Genomic DNA, 22,435 nt, shown 5'->3' on the forward strand with positions numbered 1-22,435 from the left:
AGTTATAGATCAGTGCTTCTGATACTGTTTAGGCCAGCAGAGAAAGCTTTGCTGGCCCTGACGAAACACCACTGTTTTTAAGTCGCTTTATGTACATTTATATTTGAGAAGACACAAGTTTTTTCTTTATTGTTGTCTTACAGGACTATGCTGTGTCTACTGTGCCCGTATCGGAAGGGCTGCATCTGAAGAGCTTCTGCAGCATGGGGGGGCCGGGTCTCATTATCATCGGCTCCAGTGAACCCGCTCAGAAAGCCCTCAAAGTATGGAATTTGTGTATGTGCGTAATGTGTTTATGGAAATAGCGTCATCTCATGGTGACGATGTTGCCAACTATCATCATGGGAACAGTTGAATCATTGCCTTGGCACTGTGTTTTTCTTAAACTGGCACAGCAGATGTTTGCTGCTTTTTTATATTCCTTGATAGCCTCTTGGCTCAACATTGTTGGAATGAACCAATGTGATCTTTTTTCTTCCTTTGTGACAGGATAGCTTAAGTCTTCATTCAGCAAGCATGCCACCTGACACCTTCATTAATAATTCCAATAACAGCTCATTTATTTTGCATATGCAGCTTGAGCTCCTTACACAGAAAAGGCATCTGACTTGATCAAGCTCCAAAATAACACAGAATAAATGGATGAGAATGGTGATTTTTCAGCCAGACAGATGACATTTTAGCCCATTTGTTCCTTAGACAGGTGACATATTGCAGGAAAAACGACAAGAGATCTTGGCTTGGCTGATTCTGATTCTTCATCTTTGATTCGTATATCAGAATTCCATGCAGGTGGAGTGGGATTGATTCCCATTCAGTGTCCCAGCTATTACTTTAATTGTTACTTTTGTAACATGATGATGGATTCGTGTTTACAACTCACTCCACGCATACAACCTTTCAAGCAATTCCATAATGACCATATACAGTACTCCCTCGTTTATCACGGTTAATTGGTTCCAAATTTGTGAGGTAGGATTCCACATTTATAAATCAAATTTTCTTAGTTAGAGCATGGAAAACCTGTTTACGACCTTCTAAATACGGGTTTTAACATTATTAGCCCTCTAAACATGAGCTGACACCCCTATAGTCACCTTTACACTGGCCTCACTAGTAGACACAATAAGAGTAAATAAGCCATTTACAACATAAATGTGACACATGCTTGTGTGTGTGTCACTGTAATTGTGTTTCCTAGGGAAAATGAGTGGCAGGCGGCCAGTAAGTGACGTCAGTGGTTCAGAGTTCAGTGTTACCTTGGCAACAGTAACAGTAGCTTCAGCAACAGTAGCCGTGTTTTTATTAGGAATTTTTTATTAGGGATTATTGTGCCTGTTGTGAGATAATGCAAACCTGCAATAAAAGCCGGTTGTGCAAGTCTGGCGTTTGTGTGTCTCACCGAACACAGTAACATTACTGACACCTAGTGACCAGTGTCTTTGAATGCGTCTTCTGAATGCCTTATTTATGTATTTTTATTTTTTTTTGGCAATTGTTCGCTTGAAAATTGTAAATTCTTAATTTTGGCAAAAAATATCTAAAATTTGCTTGAATACTAACAACAGGCCGCCTTCAACCACAGCATGATTCATGAATGAATATATTTGTTAAAAACCATGATAGAGAGTGAAGCAGCAAAATTTCAACCGTGACTTGGCGAGGGACAACTGTACAGTGAGAATGTCACTAAGTAGAGCACAGATCTCCACTAAGGCTAAACTGTTCACAAAATCATTTCTGGAGTGTTGTATTTGTATTATGTCACTGATAATGTAATGGCTCACTCTGCTGACAATTCCTATTTAGTGATGTGAGTGTTAATGTTTGTCTGTCTGTCTACCGCATGTCCCCTGTGATTGACAGGCAACCAGTCGAGGGTGTAGTCTGCCTTTTGTCCACAGTCAACTGGAATAGGCTCCAGCTGTCCGTGACCCTGAACAGAATAAGCAGTAGAAAATGGATTGCGGTATTTGAGGTTTTTTGCTAAGGAGTGGTATGGTTCAAGTAGTAGTGCCTCTCAACCCAAGGGCTGAACCCGAGTTGCTCCAGGTGCTGCGACATCAGCGCGTGAATAAGATGTTACTTTCCTTTCACCGTAATATATTCTACTAACCGTTGTGTAAAATGAGGCGACAGTGTAATGAAGCCCATTTACCTTTATTTTGTTCTGTTCGTGTAATCTTGTGTGCCATCTTTCCAGCTATTTACACTGAAAGGGTAATGGTGCCCTGAGACTCTTGATGTTATTCTCAATTGTTTATGGACTTTGTCACCTACAGGTACATACATGTTTGTTGTTGTCAGATTCTTCTATCACTGTTGCCTCCTTGTGTGAGATCACCCCCTAGTGGTTAAGGCCTTTGAAGGGTTAGAGTAAAAAACACTCATTACGTCCCATGACACAATAAACCAGATAATGTTTAAATGAGTAAAATTCTGGGGAAGTTGCTGCAATGCACCTTTGAATTGTTGAAGCATACACAGGAACTGAAAAAGTAGATGCAGAAATGCACATGCTGTTTAATTTTACATCAACTCATTAACATTCCAACTTGTTTAATCACCCCAGTCATTAGCCACACTAATGAGGAGTAGCTGTTAGCGACAAACTACTTGCTCTCTAATTACCTTGCCTTACGTCATCTCTCCTGCAGGAGTCGCGTCCTGTTTTACAGGGTCTTTTAATGGTCCAGTCATCCCTCTTGTAGTAAACATTATTGTATAACAACTGTTTAAATTAATTCAAAAAGCCGTTTTTATATTTAGATGCATTTTATACGGAATTGACTGGGGGTGTCCCGCGCAGGATTAAAACGTGACGTATGTCTCGTTTAGAGATGTCTCGCAAGAACAGGGCAGCCAGAAGCCAATCAGACTGTAAGCTATGGAATCATTACTGTGAATAATACACATAATATGGAAGGGGCAGTGCGGAAGGCAGGATTGGACCTGCACATTAAATGCTTTACACACACTATAAACCTTGCAGTTCAACCCACCTAAGTGTTCCCAGCTTCATTCATCACTCGGCGGGTGTTTTTTTTCATAGGACAACCGCAGTGGTGTTTATGTCCAAGCAGAAGCTGTACTAATTCTACATTTGATCAAGGTTACTTAAGATGTGTCAGATCAAAACACAATCGCTACATATGACTTCTATCAAAACATGGGATACTAGCCTCTATTTAGGACTACTTCGGGCTAATTCACTACGTCGCGGTTTGGCATTCTAAGCGTCATGGGAACTGAGGGAACATAAAGGTAATCTACTGCAATCTGCAATCTATTTTACATGTGTCTTTACATAACTACACATCAACATAAATGATTAGTAGTAGCAGCTACAACTGCCATCATTATTTTAACTTGTTTAGTTTGTTTAGCTTCAGTGTTTGTTTCAATTTGTGGGAAAAAGTTCAACAGTTAAAAGCATCATGCTTAGGTCATGCGTGCAAAGTTGTAAAACACTTCCAAATGTACCTGCATTGTTTTGTGATAAATAAGTCTGTTTGTCCGGTCCTATATTTTGTCATTTTACTTTTCATAAAAGTAATTGTGAAAGTCTCGTCTCGTTCTCTTGAACTCAATATCATGAATCGTCCCGTCTCGTGAGCTGAATATATTGTGACTGATTCGTGTAAATGTTTGTAAAATCCTGTGTGTTTAGCTCTCCCAAGAATGAGAATGCATGTTAACCAGACGGATTTCATCATCCGTCAGTCCCTTTCACCACCAAGCCTCTCCCATGAAGTCACTACCCTTAAATACCATACGAGGCTGTAACACCCACTCATTTTAGCCCCGTCTCAGTCATGAGGTCACCACACAGTTCAGGGCTTCCCTCAAGGATGTTTATACTGTGTATTAACTCACTCGCAGTGAAGTAAAGGTTATTCTCAAATTGAGTTGAGTCTCAGAATCAAACTGTGACATGACCCCATGAATACTGATATAAAACCTTTTGCAATGAGCCAAACTAACAGACGATGTTCAAAACTAAATATGGTATATGGCACAAGGCTTCCCTCCCTGTTACGTGACTGGAGATTCCCTGAGTCAGATTCCCTGCAGTGTGGGACAGCAGCAGCTGGAACGACAGTGGTTCACTACTTGTATATGATACGCACCAAAATAATAGGAATATTGCTTTTTAGCCTGATAAAACAATGTTCATTGTAAGGCTGGATTCAAGGTCTTAATAAATAGTTCATAATAATTAATAAATAACCAATTTCCAATGCCAAATCCAATAATTTCCTTCAAACTGTCAAGTTTCATTTACTTCCAAGTGCCCAACAAGCAGTTTTACTCAACACCAGATAAAACCTCATGCGCCTACACCCAAAACACATGTAAACAAGTTCATGGCGCTACAGCAACGGAAGTAACAAGAACAGGCAGCACCAACACAGGGAAGTAAACAAACTATATATATAGTATATGTAGAACACTGGCATCCTGACCTTGACTTTACTTCGGGACTGACTGTCAGCCATCCATTTCCCTTTTTAATCATCTTGTCACCAGTTTTCGCTGGGTTTTCATTTATCTGGGATGTGTTGTTTGGGACTATTCGTGTGTACGTGCAATTAATGTAATTCAATAATGAAGTGTGCGTGGTATATACAGATTTTTGTATGCTGTCATGTACTGTATATCTATTTCAGGACATGTTCAATCGTCTGCTCTCCTTCCTTACACGCAAAACATTTTTAAACCTTAGACCCTAAGGCTTAGGGTGTATCAATGAAAACTTGACGTCAATAGTTTCATGATTAAACTTGCAATAATAACTATTTAGTGTACATCAACAGGATGTACTGTAGTTTCATAGGACCTGTCAGTCAAGAGAATATCCCATTTCTTTTGTAAACGCTAGTTGGATGAGCATTATGAATTAGTGATGGGGCCGATCTGATCCAGTATCGACATAATAACATAACATAATTCACACATTGGAGATTTTTCAATACCATCTGTGAAGGTTGTTGACCTATGAGCCATATCTTTGCTTTAATGTTGTCAGCATGTTGTCAGCAAAAATAGCCAGAAGAATATCAGCATACGTAGTCAAAAGAGTATCGGCGAACATAGCAGTCTCCACGCATGCACTGTCGCCACCCTCCGCACACACACGCACACAGACAACTACCCCACCCACAGTGCCAAACAAACACAAGTCAAGACATATGTGACATACAACTTAACCTACCTACTGCACTGTCTGGAAAGTCAAAAAGGAGGGATGTTCACTTACTGTTTAATAGTCAATGTTTTATTGTTCACAGTTCATACTGTATCCTTTATTCATGTACATTCTGGCTGCCTTATTCAGTGGAAAAAAAATGTAAAATTCAATTTCGTTATTTGATATGTGGTCTGACGTTGAAAGCGCTCCAGAAAAAAGGGACACAAGCACATACAGCAAATCTTCTGACACTTTTATAGATAAAATAAGACAAATAATTCCAGGTGGACTGTTAGAATTAAAAATAGTGTGCATGTATTAAATATATAGTCTGGCCCCCCGGCCAATTCTTTTAATTCAGTGCGGCCCGCGAATCAAAAGGTTTGGCCACCCCTGCTTTAGTATAATGTTTCATATACTATGAACTATTCAGTATACAGTATTCATCATCAGTATACTGTTCTGAATAGAAGAACTGTTTTAAGTCTGTCTTCTGTCTTCATATCCTTTTAGGGAATATTTTCCTGTTCTAAAAGTGTTCAACGAAAAGGGTGACACAGTGACTGATCATTGGTGGAGTCAGCATTCCGTCTCCCACCTACCATCTCTTAATCCCCCTTATGTTGAGAAGCGAGTTTGGTGGTCACGCACATGAAGATTGTTTTCATTTAGCTCTGCTGCATGCACGTCACACTCCCAAGCGACCTGGGAATCTGTATGTTCACACGCACGCACGCACTCTTGGATTGCTAGCAGCTCAGAGGACATTACCTTGATGTATTTTCATTTCCTGCACACCAAAACTGTAGTCACCACTCGTCCAACTGAACCCTAGAGTAGACATCATAAATAGTACTTCACTATTAGTCTTTAAATAAAATGATTATAGGTGTTGCTGGGGTTACATACGTGTTTTGTTCCTAGCCTGTGATGTAAGTCGGATTTTGGTGTAAAATCGAGGTCTTTTTTTTTTTATGACTGTTGACATTTTAAATATTTTGGGCCTGCTTTTTACCCGCCTTTCCTTTTGTCTCAGTGGTATCCGTCCGCACATGTTGTACTCGTAAACATGAAGAGACACCTGCCTCTCCTCTGGTCATAACATCCTCACCCACCAAACACCTCCCTCCCCCACTTCCTCTTGGCAGCATGGGAGTCGTCCGTCTCAGACTCTCCTGCTCCTCCAGTCCCACCTTCTCCTCCATTCAATTACATAAATAATGTGACATCTGCTGAGGAAGAATGTCTGCTCCTGTGTTCTCCATTAACGTGACCCCCGCCCCCCCAATCAGGCCTCAGAGAGTGGTTTGGCAGAGCCGTGTGGTGCTGACTTAAGATTGTAGCCTTGCTTGCTTCTCACTCCAAGCGTCTGTCTGTTTCCCTAGACTCTCATGGGTCATCATTTCTATGTTTTCATGTCCATTTCCTGTGTGTATTTATGTGTGTAGATCATGCAACAAATGAGTGACCATCGTTACGACAAACTGACGGTGCCCGATGACCTAGCTGCCAACTGCATCTACATGAATCTACCCAATAAAGGACACGTTCTTCTGCACTGTACATCAGAGGAGTTTCCAGAAAGTGTAAAGGTAATGGCTTGCTGTGGGCTTTGCAACCAGGGGGTTCGGGTTTGAATCCTGCTGCAGATAAAAAAAAATACAAATGCAGCTAAGTGACAATAACAAACTATCAATAAAGTGCCTTACAAAAATGCGGCCATGACTGAAACAAACCTTAGATGATATCCAGAAATCAGATTCAGAATGCTTTATTGATCTCTGGTGCAATAAAATGAATAAATGAATGAAATAAAATGAATCTATTCAAGGAGGCTGAGAATGATGTGAAAGAAATATTGACGTTGCCAAGGAAACATTCTCCTCAGCACCAACCCTTCAACATTTCATTTGCTCGGATGACTGAAGCCCCTTAAGAATGTGTTCTTAACGCATGGACACATGGAGTTTAAATGCAGCCAAGCTTGATCAGCAATATGATGACCTACTTTCACTTACAGGTGGTCCTTAGGTTGCGAACGTGTTCCGTTCCTAGACAGTAATGCAGGGGTGTCCGAACACCGGCATTGGGGCCATTCACGACCTGCGGCTGATTTTTCATTGGCCCGCGGCACATTCTAAAAATATAATTTAACACGAAAACTAAAAAAAAAAAACATGTATAAAACTTGTGTGTGTTGCTATAAATGTGTTCCCTGGGGGAGCAGAGTGAGTGGCTGACAGGAAGTGACGTCAGTTGTTCAGCGTTGAGTTTCATCTTGCTGCTGTTGTTCTGGCCATCAAGTCTGGTGCTTATATGTCTCGCTGAACATTACAGTTACATCATTGACACTTGGTGACCACGTCAATGCCTTTGAATGCCTTATATTTGTATTTTACTTCATTTAGCTATTTTTATGGTTGAAAATGCTTAATTTAGGCAAAAAAAATCCATAACATTAACATAAATCTGCCTATGTTTTGACTAATAATAGGCCGTATTCAACCACAAAACAGCATGATTTATTAATTACCGGTGGTGACGCCACGAAATTCCAACTGCGAAGTGGCGAGGGACGACTGTATAGCTATTGTGTTGCCGCTTTTGGATTATTAATAGGTGTCTTTTTTGAAGTCCTGTGGAGACTTGCAGCACGTAAAAAAAAAAAAAAAAAAATCACATGCAAAAGGATCTGACAGGATGAAATCCAGTAGCCTGCAGTCTACATGTACAGAACTTCAACCTCAAAATGTGCTCAGTGGTTAAAACCCCAACCTCGCCAGTTATTTTTAGAAGGAAGAATTTGGAAAAATATGCGTCTTTGGATTGCGATCCACGACAGAGAGTCAGTTTTTCTCCCAGAAGATAAACTGATAGGATTCATCATGGTCATAAAATCTATTTTTCTATCGCATTCTTTCAGCTTTGGTAGCACTTTGACAGATCATCTGGCACAATAAGAAGTGAATATTTGTACCGTGATCCAGTTTTACAAAGTTCAGACCCACCAGAACTTGGCTTGGTAGTAGGTAGAAAAAAGATCTAAATAGCAGAAAAATACCAGTGTTTATTTTGTTTTTGCATGTCTTGTTATAGAGTTGAGCTACAATCAGATGTAACAGCACGACAGTGGAATCAAATGTATTCTGCTTTCTACCTCCACACATTATCTTCCCCGGTGTTTGGTCTATTTATGTGAGCTCATGAAGTTGCGTAAGAGCTGCACATTAACAAAAGCGGGGGCCATATCAGAGAGGATTGGCGGGGTGGGAGGGAGAGGAGAGGATGTATTTATTGGTGAGTAGTGGCGGACAGCTTTGGAGATAAAGAACTGCAGCAGACAAAAGGCACAGGGAAATATCGGCACTCTCTGTGTTTGACTACACCGCCTCCAACCCAACTTATACCGTAGATTTCAACCCCAGTAATAAGAACTGGGCGGGAAATGATCAAAAGAAGAAACGCTATAGAAGTTGTTTAGATTGACTATGTAAAAGCACAACCTTCTCTCAACTGAACACCTAATTATTTAGTCTGAACTGCAGCAGCAGATATAAAACATAATCAATAATTTACTAGCGTGGATGTCTGGTAGGAAAGCACAGTGTCTCACATACAGTAGGGGAGGATGGAGACTCATAAAGGTTTTTTTGCACTGTAAGCATTTGGACCACCAGAGGCCCTGTCAGGCATAATGCAGCATGAGATTGCGTTCTTGCTTTTTGAAAAAATGTCACGTCCACACTGTGCCGGATTAGTATGTACAGTAATGGCATCCAGAGAGGATACACAAGGCGCATGTCACTGCGCAATCTGTCCCAGAAATGCAATCAGTTCTACGCATGTGCGAGACCTACGTCACTTTCCCCTTTAGCAAATTCTTACGACTTCTGCGACGTCACGTAGTGTAGTGGTTATTATTTCTTAAATGTATGAGCATCACGTAACTTTAAAAATATTGTACCCACACTTTATTGAACAGCTGTTGTCATAACAACAAGAATTGTTGTTTAAAAATATGGCCACGGTACACTCGGAAATCACACAACTGTGTAGCACTACACATTAGGTCACTGATCCTCTCAAAGCGACAGTAATAACTAAGCAGTGTAGTGGTCTTATTATGGCAATCTAAAGGTTGCTATTGTGCTTTGGCTTTTATTTTTTCTTACTTCCTTCAGTTCTTGTATTTAGTGTTTTTTTCATGTATTTTATTTCCTTCATGTTCTGTGTGCAGTGTGACTGACTTAGGAGTTAATTTAGGTATAAAATCCCACTTACACCAAAACTCCTTACATTAGAGTTTAGGGACGGAACTCGTGCATAACCTGAGGACGACGTGTCGTTTGCATTTCTCTGTTTTTATTTTCTACAATGCCCTGTGATGGACTTGTTACGGGTATTGAAATGTGCCTTGGATACGATATTATCGATAGTTGTCAATAATCCGCCTTTGTGTCCACAGGTGTTTGAGAAGTTGAAGGACCACATGCTGATCCCTGTGTCCAACATGGAGAAAAGGAAAGTAGATGGAGCTCTCACATGCTGCTCCGTGCTCATCAACAAGAAGGCCAACAACTAAGTGTTATCCAAGTGGAGCCTGTATCCCATCACAGTGGATTCCAAGCCGTTGTGAAACTATTATAGGTCACTGGAAGACGATAAGCAGATTTGGTATTTTTAATAGAGGTGCATATGGTATAATTGGGGGCAGACACATTTCCTTCCTTATGAAGCGTACGCTTAATTGTCTTCAAATCTATAAGTTGATAGCGATATGACTGCAGAATACAATTAGTTCAAGTTATGTGTGCTTCCATAGAGAAGTGGCAGCCACCACTAATGTGTGAATATGTTGCGCTAATGTTATTGAAGTAGAATGCTTACTTCCAGCACTTATTTAGTAACATTGTCACGAACAAATAAGAATAAGGGTTTTACTACTACTAGTTCTGATACTCAAATTTCCTTGATGAAGGAACATTGCAGCTTGAAGATTCCCTAATTGTGAACCAATCCATTGTGAACATGGTTACCATCGCACTCAATTTACATACGAAATGTATTTTTTGCAACCTAACACCTCCGCTTTCCTACTTGTAATACCTCAATACAAAACAAAACGCCAGTTGCTCCAGGATTCTGAAGGTACTATCGTTTTGTTTAGATGTGCTTGTTTGGTAGGATGTTGTTTTTATTTATTTTTTGTCTTTCAACGTACAGCATCACTGTGTGGAGTTTACATGTCCCCCCTCCCCCCGTGCGTGCGTGGGTTTTCTCCCGGTACTCCTACATTTTTCTCCTACATTCCAAAAATATGCATGTTAGGTTAATTGAAGACTCTAAATTCTAAAAGGTATGAATGTGAGAGTGAATGGTTGTTTGGCTGGTGACCAGTCCAGGGTGTACCCCGCCTCTCGCCCAAAGCCAGCTGGGATAGGCTCCAGCATACCCCCACGACTCCTGTGAGGATGAGCAGCATAGAAAATGGATGGATGGATGCCTTTCAACGTGACTGTGACTGAGAGTTAAGGAAATGACATCAGGAGGTGATCTGGTGTATGGGCAGGCAGGCAGTGATGAAGCGTGGAAAGAATGTGGTTCGTTGTGTTCAGAAGAGAGGCTTGCAACGCCAGTAAACACTGACTCTTAAACTTGCTCCGTTTTCTTCTCTCACCCACCCTTTACTAGTGCCTCAGAGACAGGTTTGCATTAACTTATGGCCATGATATCATTCAGTCTGGCAAGACGCTGGGTGAAAGCGTCATTGCAGAATAGCCAGAGGTCATTCACACATTCCTACTGACGTTTTAGTGTACCAGCTTTTGTGGTCCTGGCTAATTGTTCTTTTCTAAAGCTGACATTCCGTATCTCCTCCCCATAATCCTTTCCGACTACTGATTAAAAAGTGTTGTATCATTACATTTGACCCCGCAATGATGTGAAACCATTCGCTGGAATAATCTCCAAGTCTGTTGCCTTGGAGTCATAATTTTTTGCTGATGTTTTGCTTCTGATGTTCCATTCAGGTATTTTAGTGTTAATACAAGTTTGAACTATTTTAGTCATCTGAAAATAGGCTTTTGATCAATTTGCTTAATAAAGTGACACCCTAGCATTCAACCAAGTTGTTTTTTTTTTTTGTTTTTATTAGATACAGTATATGCATATTTGTAACACAAGTAGAGAGGCATGCATTGTCTTATCTTGTATTTATTGATGACATTTAGGATTGGTTTAGCTTTGTTAGGCCTACTCTCGTGAACAAATTGACAACATAGAAATAAATCAAATAAAATCTAAATACAATACCACCACCCAGTGGCAAGGAAATGAAAGCTCATTTTAATACGAGTGAGCTCCTCAAATGTAATTTATGCTGTAATAAAAATGTGCCAAACCATTTATAGACACACTAGATTTGATATTTATTGCAAAAATTCCAATATGTTCAATACATACACCAGGCAGGAAATAGTGCACATTAAATGCAAGAAGGAGGTAATCTGCATTGTACCTTTCATTTTCTCAATTTTATACGCCACAAATCCATAACCAAATAGTTGCACAAAAAAACGGTTACAATTAAGCAGAATCAATGGCAAACAATAAGATACAGCAGAAGAGACAAAAATACAGCCAGAAAAGTGCATTTAAATGCAAACTTGATAAACTAATAGCTTTTGCTTGCCATTTTTTCATTCTTCCCTTTATATGCAACTCATGTAAAAGGTTACATGGACCTTGCAAGCCATGAAATATTGGTAAACGCTTACGTATCATGAAATTAATACAATGTCCCTAAAGTTTGGACACCTATGCAAAAATGCCCAATTATTCAATTAGAATTATAATGTAATTTTATTGAATATATATATGTGTGTGTGTGTGTGTGTTTATGTTTAAGTATGTATATGTAATATATTTGTTATATATACTTTTCATTCATGACATATTTGGAAAATTGTGTTTTAAATCATTCATATAAGTATTATTATTTAAATAAGTGTTAATTTACTTCAACTTTTGTGTATTATGTATGCATATTATATGTTTATATTGTATGTCCAGACTTGAGGGACAACCTGTACTGCAACCAAAGACAATCATTGTTTTGCAACCCTTTTCCTCCCTCTAGTGGCTATTGGACGACACAGCAGTGTCGGCAAACAATTTCTAAAAGCCGTTGTACATGTAATGTATGCTTTCAAATGCATAGGACCTGAAAGCTAAAGTATTTTTTTTTTCACGAGACCTACTTACTATAAGAAAATATGTAAATACACAGTCAAATATACGTGCTTCAAATACATGATTTTACCAACAAGTATAGTTTAAGCCCGCACCCAAAAATACTGATAGTACAAATGGATAAACTAATCCACTGATCTATTCCCAGTATGATCTTTCTTGAGGTTTAAACATGTACAGCGTATTGGATCCACTATTACTGCTCTACATTCAGCTGAAGGATAAGTTAGTATAGAAGTTGCCAGCCACTCTTGTGTCAGTGACCTTGTCAATGACTCTGACTGCAGGCTCGGAAAGAGGCAAGTAGGAATGGTTTAGTAGGTCAGTGTCCAAGCAAGTACCAACACAAACAGAGTCCTCAGTGCAGAAACAGTGACATGTTTTTGGAAGAAGCTCACCCTCACCCTTCGTTGTCGGGCCTCTTATCTGCCCAAACTGCTCACAGACGTACTTGTTTCCTGTGGCACAAGTAATGACACTCTCCCTGTTCAGTGTCACATAATCTGGAAACAGTTTCAGTTCTGTTCTGGGGCTTCTGTCTTCCTGGTCTCCGCCGTGGTGCCCTTGCTCTGATGACAGGAGCTGAGTAGATTCCTGGAATGGCTTACCCAATCCTGAGACCTCATCCTGAGACATGACCTCCACCACAGAAGAAGCGGCCTCCTCAAAGTACTGTTTTGCCGTGACGGGAGGGTGCTGTAGTTTCAACATAGGAAAGATACTGTAATGTAAAACATGCAAACATTTTGAACACCAGCCGTTAAGTTGTTTACCCAATTTTGCGAATTGGTCTCAGTGAGAAAACTCTGAAGGACTTTGTCAAGATTTGGCACAGGCGGCCAAAACCACTGCTTGAGCTTGCTATGATTGACCCCAAAAAAACCCAAAACATCATCATTAACTTGATATGATAATGATGGGAAAATGAAGAATACTTACTGGAAGTAAGTAAAAAACAAAGAGATGAGGATGACGGCAGTTATCAGCAGCGCGGCAGGGATGCAAGTCACCAGCAAAGCGTCTGTAAAAGTCATTTTATTGTCTGATATTATTATTATTATGTCTGACCAAAGAAAGAAATATTATTGGCTATTTTAGTCTTAGGCAGTCAGTGTTGGCTTAACCACTGGCTAACGTCACACATTAACCAAATGACCTTACCTATGTCTGCTGGAGTTTTTCCTGTGAGAACATCTGACCAGTCGCTCCAGTGGCCAGAAAAAAACGATCCATTTGGTTTAGCTCTGACCTTCACTCTGTACTGGCTATTTGAGGGAATCTCTAGGCATGTGCTTGTTGCTGGGCCCTTCAGGGAAACCAACTGAAGAAACATGCGTTGATGAACTGATTGCTAACTGATTTGAATGAACAAAAAATACAAACCTGGGTGTCATTTCTGAATTAGCACCTCCAGCTTGTTAGAAAGGGCAACAACCTACCAGCCATGCTTTGCTCTCTCTGATTTGGCAGCCAACTTCGTATTGCAGGTGGGCTGACAGAGTCAAACGAGGAGCGTCCCATTTCAAGCATAATCGATCTTTTGCCAGCGATCCTCTCAGATGAGCTGGTGGAGATGTTTTAACTAAAACAAAATGTAAACAAGTACCTGATATCACTTCATGCGACCTATTATTTGGATAACTCATAAGGAAAGTTCACTTACTGATGTTTTGGATTGTGAACGCTTGGGTGTAAAATGTTCTGCTGGGTTTGCCTGAAGCACTGTTGAGTTTGACTTTAACTTTTCTGGACTTATCTCCCTGAAAACTGCAATGGTCTGTCAACTTCCTGTCAGGCAGACACTCTGTCCAGTCTGTCCAGCCCAAAGACTCACTGCAATTTGAATAGTCTCTTGTCATATATGAGCAAAAGAAGTAAACAATGTTGTGTACAATGCGTCTGTGTAGGCTCTCAGTCGTACAGGAGTTGTCCATCGAGGAAAAGGCTTCTTGAGACGTCATCTGTCATCTGTGTGAAGAAGGTGTCGGACGTTTCGCTCCTCATCCGAAGAGCTTCGTCAGCGAACTAATAAGTGCTGGTAGCCTAGGCCTTAAATACAGTAAGAGTGGGAGGAATTGGTGTGCCAACACCCTCCTCCTATTGGTTCCTTACACTAAGCCTGTGCGGAGTAGTGGTATAACCCTTTCCTGCTATTAACACCTCCGATAAAATGGAAGTGTCGCTCCCTGAGTTGGGTATGAACGACTCTGATACTGGCTCGTTAGCATCTATTGTTCTGGCTCGGCCCTGGCTTCACCTCATTCGCTGACAAAGCTCTTCGGATGAGGAGCAAAACGTCCGACACCTTCTTCACACAAGTACAGATGACATCTCAAGAAGCCTTTTCCTCAATGTTGTGTACACATAGTTTTGCATTTTTTAGGTACATGAAAGAAAATAAATGACAAGATTGAAAGTGCAACCTAAGATTCATTTTGTAGAAAAGTGTTGGTTGGCTGTATCTGCTGGCGTTCCAATGGCAGGTGATTGTTTGCAGATCAGAGGTGTAGCACTTTAGTGAAATGTCATCTGAAAAGGGAAGAGAACAATTGATCTGTACAGGGGTTCACTGTGAAATAAATTCTATATTGTACTGTGTCTTACATAAAACAAGGTTTGCTGAGGTCAAAGGTCTGGCTGATGAGGCAATCTTATTCAAATGTTCATGAACTATTCTTCATGCTCATGTTAACCCAAGGTGGCATATGAATTTTGAGGGAAATCTAATCCACACTTCCAAATGTCATAATGATCATTTTATTTATTCCCAAACTGTATTAACTTTTAGGACTTGCATGTTTCTCCCCTATCTACACACCTGCATGTTGTGGCACCATTTCCCGCACAGAGTCTGACCAGTGACTCCAGTGTCCTGCAGTGTCACTGTTGGCACACTTGACTGCAACCTGGACTTGGACCTCCTCCCCTGGGATGAGTGGCGCTAGTACCACTGTGTCATCCCACCCATCAGTTCCCTGGAGTAAAACAAAAAAATGTTTCGAACAGGAGATTTTGACAGGCAAAAGCATGCTAACCACGTTTTATACAGGAAACAGTCGTCCTTCGCCAAATCGCGGTTCAAATTTCACGACTTCACTCCATCACGATTTTTCAAAAATATATTATTAAAACATGCTGTTTTGTGGTTGGATACGGCCTAAGGATACGGTCAAAGAAAGTGAAAATTTAAGCAAATGTTTCATAGTTTTCCCTAATTTAAGCATTTATAAGTTTAAAAATGGCTAAACAATATTGTAAAAGTTGTTAAAAGTAAAAAGTTGTTATCTAACGACAAAAAGTCCTAATTTCATGAGAATAACTTTGTAATATTTTGAGAATAAAATAACGTCATCTTGGTAGCATAAAGTTGAAATATCAAAGAAAAAAGATGTTTTTTAAAGTTGTAATTTTATAAGGAACAAAACAAAATAAAACTGTAATTTTTGTAAATTGTAATTTTTTTTTCAGTCCAAACATTCTAGTCGTATTCTAATGAAAAACAGTCAAAATTTTCCGACAGTAAACTTGTAATATTAGAGAAAAATTCCGTCATCTTAGTAGCAAAGAGTTGAAATGTTATAATATAAATTATATAATTATAATATAAAAGTTGTAATATTATGAGAAACAAACAAAACACAATGACGTCATTTTTTAAAAATTTGCTTGGAGAAAAAATTATAATATTATGGAAATAAAGTCATAATATTACAAGAAGAACATTTACAAAGATTATTTATGAACAAAGTTCCAATAGTGCCCAAAAAAACCCCCAGCAAGAATGGGGAAAAAAAGAGCAAAAACAAAAATGTATACTAATAACACACTTTTTCATGCATATCACAGAGCTGAGATGCAGTTTTTTCTTGAAATAAATATAACTTGTTTGGATATTTACATGTGTTGCTTTAAAAAAATCATCCTTTCATTTTCTAGTATGTGGCCATCGCTGGAAAAAGTCTGGACACCCTTGGTTTTACTGTGCAACTCAACTTAAAATATATGCTTATCCGTAATTTCGTGAAACTAACGTCAACATTCTCCTTGTCAGTACCTCTTTTGTCTTCTCTCCCCCTCTTTTAGAGGAGTATCGGATCCTGTATTTCACCTTATCCTCCCAGTATTTTGGCACCTTGGTGAGCCATGACACCTGCAGCTGTCCGGCTTTATCATTTTGGTGTAAATAAACATTGAAGGGAGCATCCAGGAGAACTGAAATCAAAAAGGAAAGTTTCAAGTCTGTGCTAAAATACATAGCGTGTGTCTGAAATTAATTTGGAAAATGCTTCCACAGGCAAGGCGCCTGATAGCTAAAATGTATAGCTCCACTTCTACTAATACATATTCTTGGAACCACTAGTAAATATAAACTTTGAGACTTAGTGGGTTAATAAGGCACCACAAAATATTTGTGAGAAAATGGTATGTGACCAGTCAGTGCTTTGTTGGTGATTTAAATAGTGAAGCTAGTATAGTAGAGCCATTAATAATAAAGATCATTATTAGGAATGAATTTATTATTATGAGTAGTAGTGGTAGAATTCATGAATTATGAATTTATTCATATTATTTATTATGTTTTTATAATCCATAAACCAACCTAGAAGTCACAAAAACATAGACTAGTTCGTCAGCATCAGCCAGCAAAAAAAAAATATTTTTGTGATATGTTGCAAGAAAATAAAGCACTGTTCTTGATACTTGTTGTATGTGGGAGTTGAAGGATTCATCTTGAGCGCTGTTGTTAAAAATATACTGTGTTCCCTTGTTTATCGCGGTGAAATCAATAAGTGAAATCCGAAGAGTAGCCAACTTTATTTTTTTACATTTATTATAGATATTTTAAGGCTGTAAAACTCCTCACAATACACTTGATGCACTTTTCTCGGACGGGCATTAACATTTTCTCATATTTCTCTCTTGTTTAAACACTCTCAAAGGTCAAATTTCGTTTGAATTTTAATGGTCAACCTTCTAGTTTGGACACAAGAAGTTATTCACGCCGATTCACTCCTCTGAGCATGGCTCGTCCTGGCGCCGTTTGGCTGTAGCGTTTTTGTATCCTTGTTAAAACATTTTGCTCCTGCCGTAGTATTTTACTCCTCCCCGTCGTCCTCTATGAACTGAAGGTTCATTCACAGTATTCCGCAATGGCGCCCAACAGCCGCTTCTAGCAACCAGCTATCACAGAAACACGGCAGCATGAGCCGGCTACACATACTGAGAGGAGGTGGAGGGAAACATCTTTACTCCAGCACACGTCTTCAACTCTCACGTGAGTATACAGCACCCTCTACTGGTAGCAGTAGTAAATACAATAACAGACACACACAACAGAGCACTGAGAGATTGCTCTAATACACCACAAGGATGCACAACACAATGCACATCCGTAGGCTGTTAAAAAAAAAATTCCCCCCCAAAAAATCCACGAGTCCGTGAAAGGTGAACCGCGATGTAACGAGGGAACACTGTATACCCTATAGATCACAAATATTGGAGAAAAAATGAAGACTGCACAGCAGTGCCAAGATAGACACACACACACTGAGCAGGGAGTTTAATGTAAAAACTTGTCACTGTACAGAACAGATCTATTATCCTTTGTTAATCCAGTCTGTCCATCTTGGCATCTTATCTCCGCCTACTGGAATCTGTGTGACACTTATCTACCGCTTATTCTGTTCAGGGTCGGGTGGAGCTGGAGCATATCCCAGCTGACTTCAATCACAGGGCACGTATACGGACAAACAACCATTTACACTCCGTCACTGAGTGGGGATGAACCCGACGTGACGCTACTTACTGTATCAGTCATGAACTCATTTAAATGAACTGATTAGGGAATGAAGGGTTTAGAAGCGGGAAAAGCAACGTCTTACTGTGGTCTTCCACACTGACGGTGCGAATGCAGATGCTGTTGTTGGTGTTGTGCTCCACCACTTGAATGTGGGTATCCACATATGTGACGACGTCCAAGTAAGGGAATGAGCAGATGTGGAGAAACGTTCCTTCTGTTGTCCTCTGGGTAGACATAGGACATTTTTTCTTTCTGGACAGCCTTGTTTGTGATGACAAACACAATTGTTGTCTTTAATTCATGTCATATAGACACAAGTATCAAACACATATACACACTAGTGAAGGGGTGTCCAAAGTGCGGCCCGGGGGCCATTTGCGGCCCGCGACTGTGATTTTATCGGCCCGCAGCACAGTAAAAAAAAAAACAAACTACAGTAGCAACAATGGGAAAATCAATCAAAAGTCTAAATATTAAGAAAAGACTTGTAATCTAGCCCCAAAAAAGCCATAATTTCACAAGAATAATGTAACAGTATGAGGAAAAATGTCGTTCTAGTCGCATGAAGTTGAATTTTTTTTTTTTTTTAAGTAAAAAACAATGAATAAGATTGTAATTTTTGGAAACTTAGTTTGGGGAAAAATGTATAAAATGGGAATAAGGTCAAAATATTAGGAGAAGAAAATATACAAGAAGAAAGTTGAAATATTTGGGAAAAAAAAAAATCAACAGCAGAAATTTTACCAGAGTAAAGTCAAAATATTAAGAGGAAAAAACAGTTTTCTAATGAGAAAAAATTTTATGAGAATATACTTTTATTATTATTATTTATTATTATTATTTTACTAACAATGTAAAATGTAAAAATACATTATTGTTTTAAAAGATGTAAAGTTATAATTAGAAAGAGAACATTTCCAAGACCAAAGCTGAAGTGAAATAGTTGGAAAATGAAAAAAAAACAGCAGAAATGGAAAAAACACCTGTAATTTTACGAGAATAAGGTCAAAATATTAAGAAAAAAAGTTGCAATTTTACAAGAAAAAACTCGTATTATTATGGAAAAAAACATCATTTTTAGTAGCATTTCACCTATATTACAAAGGTGAAATGCAGTTTTTTCTTGAGCTACATATAGCTTCTTAGCACATCGGTGTGTGTTGCTTTACAAAATATCAAAGTGGCCCTTGCATCCTTTCACATTTCATTATGTGGCCCTCGCTGGAAAAAGTTTGGACACTTTTAGTGTACAGGTATGTGTGTCCATACTTTTTCCAGCGAGGGCCACATACTGAAAAATGAAAGGATGCAAGGGTCACTTTGATATTTTGTAAACTAACATCACAAAATATCAAAGTGGCTCTTGCGTCCTTTCAGTTTTCACTATGTGGCTCTCAGTGGCAAACATTTGGACACCCCTGATTTAAAGCAGGCTGCATTATCTGCATCTGCGGTATTCGAATGTGAAAAATGCGTCTTTAGTTGAAACTAAATATGAAAAAACATACAGTCAATCACAAGTTAACTATGATTTGAAAATAAATATATCAACTGACAGCCCTAATTTGTATGTAATAGTTCAAGTACAGTACAGTATGCCAGTGACCAGTCTCAAGGTTACCTAGTGATTGAAATTCAAAGAAAATAAAACAATATAATACGAAACAATGCATTAGTCGTTTCCCTGACACTAAAGCCAATTAAACATGACAAGTTTACCGATAGAGCACAATTTGAACAATTCAAAGTGCTTTACAGCTACTGTACGTCAAATTACAAGAGGGCAAAGAAAATTCTTCCATAAAAGTAAGCATTAAATAATCAAATTAAAAGCGAATAGTGCATATAAAATACTTTCAGTTGTCACATGAATAGAACTGTTTTAGCCTGGATTTGAACAACAAATGTGATGCCTGTCTCACATCTTCCGGAAGACTGTTCCAGATTTTAGCAGCAATAACTACCAGACACTCCCAGTTCGTAGTGAAAGTACTAATCTCAGTTATTCAGTGTATGGCGGGTTACAAATTGATTACTTTATGCAACATACTTGCCAGTGTTGTAGTACAAATCATAAGTCCTTTCGTCTGTGGTCTCAAAGAAGCACGTGAAATCCTCCTCTGTCCTTGTGAAACATTTAGGGTCAGCCTCATCCTTTAGGAGCAAAACATCTGCCCAGAAACGATACATGAGAGGTACTTACATGGTATTATTATTCTTATTTTTTAGATTTGATTCTGCTTAGACTGAATCAACACTTGTCCTACCCTCTAATGGAATAATAGCACGTGTCAAATCCTTGCAATATATCCATGACACAAGGAAGGCTTGAATCCCCAAGCTGAGGTGCAGCTTCCTAGTGTATGTCAATGTCATGGTCAGTGTTGTTACTCTGAATACCCGACCATCGTACTGTAAAGTAACACGCTCAACCCATTTGGTGCTTGTGTGGGCATTCTGTGTGTTGTTTTGACTAGACGAGGGTGGGGGCAGTCAGCAGGACTAAGGGGCTGGTCTTATGTGACAAGAAAAAAACATGTCTGTGTGTGTGTTGACGTTCAAAGCATGTCATAATTCAATTGAAATACCGATAGCATCAATACGAAGTGTAGTGTTGGTATTGAATCAGTACTATCCTGATGAGATCACTGTTTTTATTACCACAAATATCAGTTTTTTTGTTAGATTTATACAGGGTCAGGCAAAATGATCTGACACATTTGTAGGTTAAATAAAAGGCAAGTAAAGTAAAGAAGCAAGAAAGTGTTTTTATTTTGGAAAAGTACATATAATGCCATTCTGTTTCATTATGTTTGAAAAATGAAATCAGTCAAATGGGATCCATTATTGTCCACACACTCAATGCAGATCCAGTAGCTCTGAAGTTGGTAACCCATAACAAGATCGTGTTTCGAGCTGGTACGGGATCATGTCTTCCAAGATTGAAGTGCAAACGGAACGCTCGTTGTGTTGCAGTTAAAGATTCGTTTGTTTTGATAAACGTTTCCACAATGAAAGCGCGATGCTCACCAGTCCAATTCATGGCAGCAACTGAAAAAGAAACGAAAAACAATGGCGTTATAAAGAAACAAAGCAAAATGGCATCATATGAAAAAAAATGGCATTATATGTACTTTTCGAAAATAAAAACACTTTTTTGTTTCTTTACTTTATTTGCCTTTTATTTAACCTACAAATGCGTCAGATCATTTTCCCTGACCCTGTACAATATATATTTATATATTGTTTACAAAGGGAGCAAGTGTCATGAGCCTGCATGTATTGGTTTTGCGACCCCTCTCCTTTCTGTTGCTGTGCCTTTTTTGGAGTGTTGGAGCGGAGTTACCTGCTGCATATGTCTTATTAGGCGTTTATTAGCCTGGTGCTGCACCATGACCTTAGTCTTGCTTCTTTCGCTGCCAGGTGTTGTTTTTTTTCTGCCCTGTGCTTTGTATTTTTAGCTCTGCCCCAGCTTTTGCTGTGCTTTTGTTTGCACTTTGTCTTCGCTGCGGCCTTATTTTGCTGACACTTTTCGTTAATCAATTTTCTACTTCCCTGAATCCGTGCAGCATGTGTGTTTTTTGTTATACAGTCGTCGCTAGCCACTTTGCACTTTGAATTTTGCGGTTTCACCCCTTCACGTTTTTTCAAAAATATATTAATTAACAAATCGTGCTGTTTTATGGTTTAACACGGCCTATTATTTGTCAAAAATATGCACAATTAAGTTAATGTTGCTTTTTTTTTGCCTAACTGCAGCATTTTCAAGCATAAAATTCGCTAAATGAAGTCAAATACAAATGTAAGGCATTCAAAAGACGCATTCAGACGTTGATGAAACGTAGCGTCACTCGGAGTCAGCAATGTTACTGTAATGTTTGGTGAGACATTAATAATAATTTGATTTAATGGTGCTTTTCAAGGTACTCAAAGCGCTTCACAATGAAGTGAACCTATTATTAATTCACTCCTCAGTCACACACTGGTGGTGGTAATCTACATTTGTAGCCACAGCTGCCCTGGGGTAGTCTGACGGAAAGGTGGCTGCCAATTCACGCCTACGGCCTGTCAGACAACCACCAAACATTCATTCACATTCATACACCAGTGTTGCCAGCACCGGAGGCCAGGTGAAGTGGCTGGGTGGAGGGTGCGAGGATCCAACCTTCCGATTCTGGATGACCTGCTCTACC

At 39.2% G+C, this 22,435-nt stretch overlaps 2 protein-coding genes across 6 annotated transcripts in view; one reads left to right on the top strand and one right to left on the bottom strand.

Annotated features, from left to right (window-relative positions):
* ddah1 (dimethylarginine dimethylaminohydrolase 1) overlaps positions 1–12,136 on the top strand; it is a 73,114-nt gene extending 60,978 nt beyond the window's left edge. For all 4 annotated transcript variants that reach the window (XM_054789357.1, XM_054789355.1, XM_054789356.1 and 1 more), the window contains exons 4-6: positions 144–263; positions 6,640–6,783; positions 9,657–12,136. In XM_054789357.1, coding sequence (XP_054645332.1) covers positions 144–263; positions 6,640–6,783; positions 9,657–9,773 — 381 coding nt within the window. In that variant the 3' untranslated portion in view covers positions 9,774–12,136. The remainder of the gene's footprint in view (positions 1–143; positions 264–6,639; positions 6,784–9,656) is intronic.
* On the bottom strand, positions 11,363–20,675 carry mpl (MPL proto-oncogene, thrombopoietin receptor). 2 transcript variants are annotated; one of them, XM_054789352.1, is made up of 12 exons: positions 20,510–20,675; positions 20,293–20,413; positions 18,325–18,503; positions 16,497–16,654; positions 15,261–15,417; positions 14,866–14,971; positions 14,106–14,275; positions 13,882–14,024; positions 13,604–13,763; positions 13,382–13,463; positions 13,216–13,303; positions 11,363–13,138 (listed from the first exon to the last, which is right to left on the bottom strand). In XM_054789352.1, the coding sequence occupies exons 1-12, from the start codon at positions 20,616–20,618 to the stop codon at positions 12,653–12,655; spliced, it is 1,959 nt and encodes a 652-aa protein (XP_054645327.1). In that variant the 5' UTR covers positions 20,619–20,675; the 3' UTR covers positions 11,363–12,652. The 2 variants fall into 2 exon arrangements, with proteins under 2 accessions (XP_054645327.1, XP_054645328.1); XM_054789353.1 differs by lacking the exons at positions 13,216–13,303; positions 13,382–13,463; positions 13,604–13,763.
* Positions 20,676–22,435: the final 1,760 nt, after the last annotated feature.

This window comes from Dunckerocampus dactyliophorus, chromosome 10, assembly GCF_027744805.1.
Source record: "Dunckerocampus dactyliophorus isolate RoL2022-P2 chromosome 10, RoL_Ddac_1.1, whole genome shotgun sequence".
Taxonomy (NCBI): domain Eukaryota; kingdom Metazoa; phylum Chordata; class Actinopteri; order Syngnathiformes; family Syngnathidae; genus Dunckerocampus; species Dunckerocampus dactyliophorus.